Source organism: Pinus tabuliformis, chromosome 2_1, assembly GCF_031772625.1.
Source record: "Pinus tabuliformis cultivar Carrire ecotype Pingquan chromosome 2_1, CPIR1, whole genome shotgun sequence".
In the NCBI taxonomy this organism is placed as follows: domain Eukaryota; kingdom Viridiplantae; phylum Streptophyta; class Pinopsida; order Pinales; family Pinaceae; genus Pinus; species Pinus tabuliformis.
In genome coordinates this window covers 124,430,767-124,442,602 of record NC_142299.1, presented here as the reverse complement: position 1 = coordinate 124,442,602, position 11,836 = coordinate 124,430,767, and the positions used below count along the sequence as shown (strand labels likewise).

The 11,836-nt window shown below is 35.4% G+C and overlaps 1 protein-coding gene across 1 annotated transcript; it reads right to left on the bottom strand.

Moving 5' to 3' along the window:
• Positions 1–615: 615 nt before the first annotated feature.
• On the bottom strand, positions 616–7,542 carry LOC149199084 (3-ketoacyl-CoA thiolase 2, peroxisomal-like). The gene is made up of 14 exons (XM_089402290.1): positions 7,347–7,542; positions 4,897–4,973; positions 4,656–4,740; positions 4,393–4,519; positions 4,175–4,273; positions 4,021–4,088; positions 3,598–3,705; positions 3,398–3,475; positions 3,171–3,303; positions 2,925–3,021; positions 2,704–2,827; positions 2,496–2,604; positions 1,120–1,203; positions 616–999 (listed from the first exon to the last, which is right to left on the bottom strand). Exons 1-14 carry the CDS (start codon positions 7,434–7,436, stop codon positions 890–892), a joined length of 1,389 nt encoding a protein of 462 aa, XP_089258416.1. The 5' UTR covers positions 7,437–7,542; the 3' UTR covers positions 616–889.
• Between the last annotated feature and the right edge of the window lie 4,294 nt (positions 7,543–11,836).

Below are 11,836 nucleotides of genomic sequence, written 5' to 3'. Positions count from 1 at the left end.
TGAGGATTTTTTTAAACTAACTTGTAAAGTATAAACTAATTGATTTTATTGAATTTAATCCCATCAAATTTCAAATTATTGATTTCTTTTTTAAAATGTTTAATTATTTTTTAAAATGATTGATTTCTTTCTTTAAATTATTAATTTTTATATAATGTAGTCGCATTTTTTTTGGTAACAAAAATTATATATTTGATTTTAAATTGTGTTATTTAAGGACTCCATAATTATTTTAAGGTATCCAGTTTTTCACAACCATTCTATAAACACTTGTTTTTAATGTAAAATTTTATTAATTATGGAATCCCCAAAAGTCCACAACTACTTTTCAACACCCTTTTTCCTTGCAAATCACCTTGACCTTTACAAAACCCACCTTTCAACTTTATCGGTTTTGATTAAAAAATTTCATTGTTTATTAAATTTGTTCAACTCATCAAAAAAATCAATAACCTATAATTGAGCCAGTATGAGTCATGATAACAGATTTCAATTTTATTGGGTTTGTTTATAAAATTTCATTATTTATTAAACTTTCAACTCACCAACAATCCTTTGCGTATAAGGAACAATAGCGTGTAAGATCATGGCTCACAATAATTAAGACAGTATGGATTAAATATTGTAAAAACGTAGATAATTTATTACTAAATCCTTTGCAGGAACAATAGCGTATAGGATCATAGCTCACAATAATTAAGCCAGTGTGGATGAAATATTGTAAAAACGTAGATAATTTATGCTTTGCCTTAACCAGGATATGCAAAATGTCAAAAGCTAAAACCTCAAACAAGCCAGAAGCCAGAGGCTATGGCAATAAAAGTTAACCGAGAACGCATGAAATAATTCCAATAAAATGGAAAATTTTGAAGAGAAAAAACACAGTTGGCTATTGTGCATCTTTCGACAGCGAGGTATGATCCTTGATTGGCCGAGCATTGCAAAGCTGATCTACAGCACCGCTACGTTCAAACACTGCTGCTGCCCCCATCCCAGTGCCTAGCATCATCATCATCAGAAATACAAAAAATCAACACTGGTGCAAAGTAATTACTCAATTGAAAGTTGAAAGTAGTGACTCCACCATAGACCACCCAACTGAAGAGCATGTACACTTACCTATGCACATTGAGACAACTCCAAACCTGCAGTCTTTGCCACGGCGTTTCATTTCATGAAGTAAGGTTGCCACACAACGGGCCCCTAAACACCAGGATACCAAACATGAGATGAAAATTAAAAACCCAAACAGATGCCCTTTTTTTATTTAAAACCTCTCCATATCTAGAGTACCAAACATGAGATGAAAATTAAAAAACTCCAAGAGATGGTGGAAAAGTAACAGAACATTGTTTAAAATTAAGAATCAACTTTTAATTTGAAAGATTTTTCAGGTATTAAGTATGATTTTCTCAAGCCAAAAGTAACAAAACATTGTTTAAAATTAAAAATTAATTTTTGATTTGAAAGACTTTTACAGCCCTGAAGTATGATTTTCTCAAGTAAAAATTGGTAAATATTCTGTGTTCGGTTAAAAACATATCTATCGTATCATATCATTAAAAGTATGTAGTATTTTGTCTTAAGAGATCATAAAATAAAAACATGCGATTTTTGTAAGAGATTGCAAAATAAAAACATATGTTTTTCCTCTTAAGGGATCGCAAGTTCAAATGTAGAGAAAAGTAAAGCATACACACCGTAAATTTTAGTAGTTAAATCACTGGTCTCTTGTCCCAAAAGATAAGTCTGCAAATAAGTCTCATACAAATGAGAAGAGAAGGAAAAAGAAGTCTCATACAAATGCAGAGGAGAGTAAAGTTCAAATGTGAAGATGGGACAAGAAAAGTCTTGTACGAATGCAGAGGAGAGTAAAAGTGTCATACAAATGCAGAGGAGAGTAAAGTCCAAATGTAAAGATGGGGCAAGAAAAGTCTCATACTAATTCAGAGGAAAGTAAAGGTAGAGAAGAGTAAATTTTAGTAGTTAAATCACTGGTCTCTGGTCTTAAAAAGGGAAAAAGTTTCAAAATCTCATACATGAATTTAATGTATGAGAATGAACCATAACTTTAAAATTATTATTATTATTATTTAATAAAACTAAAAAAATACAAAAATTAATTAATCAACACTTAGCTGATTAATCAAAGTAATGAAATAATTTAATAAACACATCAGGTGACTTAAGGACAGCATGAACAATTGGTCCTTCAAATTCTTTAAAACTGATCTTTGACAAAACAAACATACAATAATCATCACCTGTCAATGCCATTTTGCCATGAAGATAAGATTTATCGAACAGAGAATTAATAGTGATCATTAATATAAACTACATCCATGATAACGTACCAAATAGCATCCCTTCTAAAATCATAAAAACAACAGTGTCTTTTGAATTGGACTAAATTTAATTCATAGCCTAAGCTGAATAAATCCCCAATAAATTCAACAGGAATTCCCAAAAAAAATACGACCTGCAGAAATATTTACCTGTTGCTCCAAGGGGATGACCAAGGGCAATAGCTCCTCCATTAACATTTACTTTTTCAGGGTCCAGTTCCAGTTTCTGGCTACAGTAGGTAAATTGCGAGGCAAATGCCTGACAGAGCATTTAAAATAATTAAATCAAGCATATTTTGGTCAATTAGAAGCATTCTTCAACAAATATAGCTGATTCACAAATATTCCCCATATTTACCTCATTTATCTCAAAAAGATCAATATCATCAATTTCTAGCCCAGCTGCCTTAACTGCCGCCGGGATCGCAACAGCAGGACCAACTCCCATAACAGCTGGGTCAACCCCAACAGCAGTAAAACTCCTGTGGCAAGCTCAACGCAAAGCAATCAAATTAGGGCAAATGAAAATGAAATGTTTTCATTACACAAGTAAAAGCAGAATAAATTCGTAGATCAAACCTGAATACACCCAAAATAGGCAAACCCTTCTGCATGGCCACCGTCCTCTTCATCAGCAGTACAGCACCAGCTCCATCACTTACTTGGCTTGAATTTCCTGTGTGAGATTGAAACAGAACATAGACATAACACAGACTGAATACTCGATATCCAGTACTTTACAATGGCAGAAAATCTAGCACGGTGTAACTTTTTTGATAAAATCAACAACATGCTTAGCATGCAGTTGGGAAAGAAACTCCATACCAGCAGTGGTGCTTCCCCCCTTCTTAAATGCAGGTCTGAGTTTCCCTAAATCAGAAAGAGAAGCATTAGGACGAATACCATCGTCAATAGATATCGTCACGGGCTTCTCATCTCCAGTTTTAGGATCAACAACCTTCAGCACAAAAACGAGAAACGCATTAAGTACCATTGCAGCAACTCTCCAGCTACTCCAACTTTAGAAATTACAGAACATGGGTGTTTTGTACCTTAGTCTCAACTGGGATGATCTCATCTTTGAACTTCCCTGTAGCTGTTGCTGCTGCTGCGCGCCTATGAGATTCAACCTGAAATACAATTATGGCAGTTAACATTCAACTCCCATTCCTTACCTTCGCTGATTAATTTATATTAACTGCACCAGCATTGACTTCACTCAAATCAAAAGCTTAAAATAGCATCCATATACCGCTGCTTGATCCTGGTCTTGACGTGAAACTCCATAGCGCTCAGCTACATTTTCTGACGTGATGCCCATGGGCAAAAGACAATCTTGTGCTTTTCTGAAAATTTCAACCTATTGCAAGGGGCAGCAAAAGCCATCAGTGCCTTTCGCACAAATATATGGCTTTTACACAAATCTTTAATGAAGTACTTATCTATATATCCTTTTCACACAAATCTTTAATGAAGTAATTATCTATATCCTTGTGCAGGTACGTGTAATGTATATATATTTATCTATCTATCTCTATAGGTGTGTACAAATATGGAGGCAATAGTAAGCTATATTAAAGACATAGAAGAGTATGGACAGAAACATCAAATTGAAACTAGTGACAAAATTAAAAGGCTTCTGTTTACAACACCATTAACTTTTATTGATGCCTACCTTTGAATTGACAGAGCCTTCCCACGCCATAGGATTGAAAGTCATTGACTCCACTCCTGCACCGATGCCTGAAGCAGACAAATTGAAATCAGAAACGTATCTAAATTCAAACCTGCTATGAAAATCCTCCGGTGACAAACAGATATTGACATACCAATGTCATAAAACCCAGCTTTAATTGCAGCTGCAACATCTGCAACTGCTTGTAGGCCCGAAGAGCATTGTCTATTGACAGTCCTGACAGGTACAGTCTCTGGAGAGATGACATGGTAAGCAGCATGCAGTTGTCACAAGAACTCAGGCATCCAACAAGAAAAGAATTCATTTGACACAAAAGAATTCATTTGACACATGAAATGGTAGGATATACACCTGGGAATCCAGCATAAAAAGCAGCCATCCTGCACTCACTGGCACGTTGAGAGCCAGGTGCAAGAACAGTACCCACTACAATATCACCAACTTCAACTGGATTAAGTCCAGTCTTGTCAATCAATGCCTGCAGGAAGCTAGAGAACATTCAGAGACAGATCTGTGCACTCATGGTTCATGGACCATAATGGTTAGGGGGGGAAATTTTCAAACCGCATAAAAAAATCATCAGTCAATTTATCGGTGCCACCACTAATCCAGACCTTCAAAACAGGAGCAAGCAAGTCATCAGCAAGAGTATCCTTAAATCCTCCACGTTTAGCCTTGCAAATAGGGGTACGATAAGCTCTGCAAAAGTGACAATCGGATAGAGAAAAACCAGGTGCTGATCAGCTAATCAACAAGAATTAAGAACTCTGAACTCAATCAGCCACATAAAATGCAAAGCGTTGGAAGAGATTTCCTGAAAAAAATCAATTAAGCTGGAAAAAAATGGAAACTTACGCAACAATGACAACATCATCACCAAACTCAGCAACTCTTTCATAGGCAGCGCTGTCTCCAGCAGCACATACTGAAGCCTGGTCAAAAGAAAGTAATGATCGATGTTGAACTTATATTCTCGCTAGAAGATCCATGTGTTAAATCTACTCAACTTATATTCTCGCTAGAAGATCCAAGTGTTAAATCTATTTAACACAGTCTTGACTCTCTTCTATTGTAAAGCAGATAAAATACATTTTTAATAATATATTTATGGCAAAGCCAAATCAACAACCGCCCAAAACACAGTTGAGGGGATTCAATTATTAGGATTAACCTGGGAATGATACATACAAGATCCATGTGTTAAATCTACTCAACACAGTCTTGACTCTCTTCTATTGTAAAGCAACACATTCTTGACCCTCTTCTATTGTAAAGCAGATAAAATACGTTTTTAATGATATATTTATGACAAAGCCAAATCAACAACCGCCCAAAACACAGTTGAGGGGATTCAATTATTAGGATTAACCTGGGAATGATAGCTACAGTTAGTAGTTTCTGGCCGTGGTATTATGCTAGTTATATTTGAATGGAAAAAAGAAAAAAGAAAAAAAAACTTTCAGGCCATGGTATTATGCTAGTTATAATTGAATGGAAAAAAGAAAAAAGAAAAAAAACATATAAATAGACTTATTAGTCTCCATTGTAATGTGCCAAGGGCTGTGCAAGTGTGGACTCGCAGCAGTGTGGAGGCTGCGAGTTGCAAGGGGCCAATAATTAAGTAAGTGTCGCCAGGGTTAAGGAAGTGCGGGCTCCCCTGCCCATTGTAAGGGGCCAAGGGTTTACCAGCTTGGCCAGAATTTGATGGAATTTCAAATTCTTTTAGCTGGGAAAGGGTTTGATGGAATTCTTTTAGCTGATGGAATTTCAAATTCTTTTAGCTGGGAAAGGAAATTCTTTTAGCAGCCCATTGTAAGGGGCCAAGGGTTTACCAGCTTGGCCAGAATTTGATGGAATTTCAAATTCTTTTAGCTGGGAAAGGGTTTGATGGAATTCTTTTAGCTGATGGAATTTCAAATTCTTTTAGCTGGGAAAGGAAATTCTTTTAGCTGGGAAAGGGTTTGATGGAATTCTTTTAGCTGGGTTTTTCTAGGAGTTGGGGTTTTCTTAGGGTATTTCTTGGTGCTTGGTGTTGTTATTGTGTTTTCCTAGTGTATTTCTTGGTGCTTTGGTGTTGTTATTGTGTTTTCTTTAGGGTATTTCTTGGTACTTGGTGTTGTTATTGTGTTTTCTTTACGGTATTTCTTGGTACTTGGTGTTGTTATTGTGTTCTTGTTAATATTGTGATTGCTTATATATTGAGTTGATAGATTATTAGGTTGATGCTTATGTTTATTTACCTTGCCTAAAGGCAACTTGACTTGAATCTGACATGTGTCATCCATAAACCCCATACAATAGAACCTCAAACATTCCCAATCCATCAACAACTTGACTTGAATCTGACACGTGTAATCCATAACCCCATACAACCTCAAACATTCCCAATCCATCAACACATTGGAACATATAGTATCAAACTTCTCATATGAAAACAGTGTCAACTACCACAACCATTGCACAGAAAGCTATGAACAATAGTTTTTTACCCAAAAACTCCACAAAACACAACACTCACAGCCCCTGCCCTGCCCTGCCCTGCCCTGCCCTACCCAAAAACTCCACAAAACACAACACTCACAGCCCCTGCCCTGCCCTGCCCTGCCCTACCCAAAAACTCCACAAAGCACAAAACTCACAGCCCCTGCCCTGCCCTGCCCTGAATAAATTCAAAAAATAAATTAAATAAGAAAACAAAAATAGAAAAGGCCAACATGTAAGCACAGAGTAGAGTTCACCATATTTTTTTATTTCAAACCATTCTCAGTAGGTATCCATTTGGATGGATTACTTTAACTTTCGTTCTAGTGTTACAATTCCCTTTAGGCTTTAACACAACAGACAGCCATATGGTTTGGGCTGCCAGTCTTCAGGGCACGCAGAGAGTCGAGTTTTTGCCCTTCACTCCTCTCCTTTCCAGTAATTTTGTGGAATTCTTTTGGGCAGTGCCAAACATGGTCCATTAGACCAGAATCATAGATAGTCCTAAAAATTAATTGCAACACTTAATAATTCCCAGAAAACGATAGCTTCAAATTGTTCCAAAATAAAAATGAAAAGGAGCAGAAGGATCCAGTTCCATTTTGAAAAAACAAAACATATTGTATGAAGTTAGGTTCTATTGTAATTTCTAAAACCTATATGGCAAAACCCATCAAAGTTCAAAGAACAACAATCCTGTAATTAAATTTAAAAATGAAGAAACCTCTTCATATTTTGGTTGCGATTACAATGGCCCGCAACCTTGGCTCTCATCGAATTTATCCTTAAAACATGAAAACTGAAAGAAACGAAGCGAGACTTACCACCAGATCCTTGGAAGCCTTCGAGAAACGAGCAGGCCTCAGATGGTCCAACAACACTTGCTGTCTGATGATGACCTTTTCCATCTCCATTTTCACCAGACCAGAGATCTCCAAAAACTGAAACTCTTGGGCGCCTCCAATGAAAGAATAATTGAATGGTTGTGCTGTATCTCTCAAACTCCTCTCCAGCTTTGATTATTTATGCACACTACCTGCCCACTTACTATTCGTCCAACGGCATTTGGAATAGAGGCTTCGAGTTTACACGTCACGCCGGACAGGACATGTGGCATGACATAATTTTGAAGTCGTTGATAAAATAATTGTTGATATGGACTAAGATGGTGTCTGGTTTCAAGGAAGAGGACTGATATAGAGGCCCACCAAAGCTGGTGTGTGGTTTACGGAGGAATATTAAGGATGGTTGGCGGAACACTGTGTATTGACATGCGAGAAGATTAAATATAAGTAGAGTGAAAGAGAAGCAAGTATTGACATGCGGGAAGATTAAATATAAGTGGAGTGAAAGAGAAGCAAGTGCATAGTGTTGTTTAATTTAAATATAGTTAAGTTAAAATATATATTAGTGTTAAATATGTTATTTTTATTATTAATTTGTATTTTATTTGTGATGAAGTAGATTTATGTATTTATTAATTTTAGAATAAGTGTGAATTAAAAAGTTGAAAATTTATATTTATCTAAAATTATGATGATTAGATATGATAATATATTTGGTAAGTAAGAAAAATCTTTTAGTAGAAATCACATAAAACAGAAATGTATGATAAATTTTAAATATAAACTTTTAGGAAATGTGATTATTTATTGGAAATTTGTAATTAAGTATTGAAAATTTAGATGAGTTATCTTGTTTTGGAATGAGAGAGTTAATTAAAAAAAAAAAAAAACATCATTTTTATTTGAATGGGCAAGATAATCTATTTAATCATGTACACGGGCGATATCCTGGGTGGCTGGGACGGTGCGCTATTTGCCTCCCGTTCGACCCACAGTTACATGAGGCAGCGATTGTAATCTGCGGATATTGTGTAATATTGTGATCTTGGGTTAATATAAAGCTTAAGGGACTTACCCCCTCATTTTAAAAAAAATATAATCTATTTAATCTATTTTTCTTTATTTAAAATAATATACATACATATATATATATATTTGGATACGAAACAACAATGATTTAGTAATATATTTTTAATGATATATGCAGCTATTGTAATCTTCGGATATTGTGTAATATTGTGATCTCGGGTTAATATAAAGCTTCTATTATATATATATATATATATATATATATATATATATATATATATATATATATATATATATATTTGGATACAAAACAACAATGATTTAGTAATATATTTTTAATGATAAAAGATAAAATGTTCACACATTAAATTAATGATGATGTCTTCAATTGATTTTAACATTAATTCTAAAATAAGATAATAGAAAATAATGAAATATAAAGCATTGATTTGCCAGCGTGTTCCTTACATGATGTTGATTTTGTTTTTAATAAAATTATCTGAAAAGAGCATTTCATTCATGCATGTGAAGCTCAATTTCCCAAAAGAATCCATACTTAACATATTATAATTTGATCCAGCTAACCACATCTTTAAAGTAAAAAAAATTAATTGACAAAAATGTAATAAGTCTAAGTTGTTGTTTATCTTAATCTAACTTTGATTCAAGTCGGGGATCTCCATGTTAGCCAGAAAAGTAAAAAAAAATTAATTGACAAAAATGTAATAAGTCTAAGTTGTTGTTTATCTTAATCTAACTTTGATTCAAGTCGGGGATCTCCATGTTAGCCGGAAAGAAGACAGGATATCATTATAATTGCATGTGACTTTTTTTACCACAAAAAATATTATTAAATGTGATTTTTGAGGTTTGTGACAATGAGTGTTATGTTTTACAATCTATTTTTACTCTCCTACTTATTATTCTATTATCATGGGAATACAAATTTATAATAAGACTTTTGTACCTTTGGCTTATTAATTGATAAGACTTTTGTATTTTTGACTGGTTAATTTATGCATTGAATGATAACATTGTAGAAAATAATTAAAATATTGTCAAAAAAATATTAAATTTCAATGTGGAAAATAAAACTATAGAAAATTTACAAATATTTTTAGTCAACCCTAAATTAATATAAATTTAACCACAAACTAAATATAATATCCCATAATAAATATCTCATACCTACCACAAAAATAATAATTCACTTAGAAAAATTATATATTAATAATTAATTAAATTAAAATATTAATAATAAATATATTAATTAAATTTATCTTAAATAATTAAAAGCATGATTAATATTTTTCAATTTCACAATTAACCTGATAAATTTTATTATAATAATTTCACAAAAAATATTCTAAAAATTCAAAGCATATATCTATCACTACACACCATATAAAAATTAATTAACATTATCATATATGATAATGATAGTTATCATAAATTAATAAAAAAACATATTAATAATAATATATTATTAATAAATAATTAATATAAAAACATATTAATAATAATATATTATTAATAAATAATTAACTTAGCAGTAGATGATATACTAGACATATCATGTAAATGTAGTTTGTGCATAAATATATACATGACACATTGTAAGGACAAACAATTTAAATTTTAGAAAACTTTTTAAAAATAAATCTGTTTCTTTTCGAAGTTCATAGGCAACGAGTGTCCCGGAAGGAGTCCCTCGCCTCACAAAGCAAAAGCTATCCTAGCGGGTCAATCAGACTCGGCCATGGAGCACGTAGTTGGGTGACATAGGAGAGTGCAGAATGTAAGCAAGTGTGACGAGGGCAATGGCTAACGAGCTTTCCATAGGGCATTAAATGCCCGCTTAGCTGCATACTCTTTAAGCCGATAACACACCGCCATTATTTTTTATTTCTCTAGTCACCGCGCGCGTGTGTTATCGGCTTAAGGAGTATGCAGCTAAGCGGGCATTTAATGCCCTATGGCAGGCTCATTAGCCATTGCCGTGCAACGAGGGCCCTTGCTAAGAGCACAACGAAGGTATTGAAATAGTGAAATGCTTGTCATTGATTTTGTGAAACATACTATTGAAATTAGCATAGGAATATAAATTTATGATAAGGTTTTTTTGTACTTTTGGTTTATTAAATTGATAAATTTTTGTATTTGCCACATTAATTTATGTATTGAGCAATAACATGTTGAATTTGTCCCGGATGCGAGTGGCACCATCACCCTTAATGTTTCTCATGCAAGGAATTAAAGTCCGGTACTGCCAGCTGCAGAGCAACATGGCCTCCCGGGACTTAATCTCATGCGAGCAGGGGGAAGGTATTAATGTTGGATCGGTTGGCGGATTCGCATTAATGCATTGCGCTGATCGACGCAACATTCCCTCAGTTATAATCATGTTGCTCCACCGTTGTTTTACCATGCCTTATGCTTAGTCGCTCGGCAACGAAACCTGGTTAGCGAAGGCTGTTGGTGTGGACTGATTCTGGTTCACTGCCGCGAGCTCTAAGCCAACACTATCAAGGGTAAGTTCTCCCCTGTTCTGGATTTACGCATTGTGTTGTCGTCTGCAAGTTCTGTTGTCGTCTGCAAGTTCTGTTGGGCATCCCTCTCGCCTCAACCGACTCTATTCTGTTGGCTCTCCTGTTTATAATCTATCTGCGCCCTACCTCCTGTCTGTCATCATGGTTCGTTTGGGCAAGAGGCAACGTTTATGGGGGCGTCGTGACAGCCGCTTGCATCCCCCAGTCGATCATGCTATGGAAACTGCGCCGGAACCCTTCAATCCCCCCCCCCCCCCCCCCCCCATCCATGAAGCTAGGCCATCTTTAAGCTCTGGTCGTAAGCCTATTCCAAACAGTGCCTTCCAAACCATGCACTTTAAATTTCAAAGTAATTTGCACAGGCCCCTTATTACTGCTCACATCACCATTATTCTTTCGGAAGAGGAAAATCAGGTCTCCCCTCTGGCCTGCATTGCCCCTGATCCTTCCCAAAGCAGTGAGCATTCCACGGACAAAGACAACTTGGAGAATTGGAAAAATGAGAAGTCTAAACAGGAGGAATTTCTCAAAAATCTTCCTCCCCTTGAAGATACAGGACTTGCTGCTGAGGAAGGGACTCATGGTGAAGCAAGCCATGCCATGGCAATCCCTGGCAGCGACTTGGGCGGCAATGAAGGTCTAAGAACTGGTGGTGCAGGTCTGGCTGAGAAGAAGAACCATGGCACGACAAAGGAGGAGTAGTGCCACCTGGGACTGCCTCCTTTTTTTGTTTCGGCTACTGTTTCAGGCTCACGGTCAGGGTTCAGCGCTAATGTCCTATTGTTTTTGGCTTCCAGCTGGGGATTTGGTGACACATTATGTGTTGGTTCGCAATGATTTTGTGTTTATGTGCTGGCTCAGTTCTCTTTCTCGGCGAAACATGTCACTCTT

Coding starts and splice junctions, on each gene's coding strand:
- LOC149199084 (XM_089402290.1), bottom strand. CDS start 7,436: ATGGAGATGGAAAAGGTCATCATCAGACAGCAAGTGTTGTTGGACCAT. Junction 3,706..4,020: donor AAGGCTCTGTCAATTCAAAG/GTAGGCATCAAT, acceptor CCCTTGCAATAG/GTTGAAATTTTCAGAAAAGC. Junction 2,605..2,703: donor ATCTTTTTGAGATAAATGAG/GTAAATATGGGG, acceptor ATGCTCTGTCAG/GCATTTGCCTCGCAATTTAC.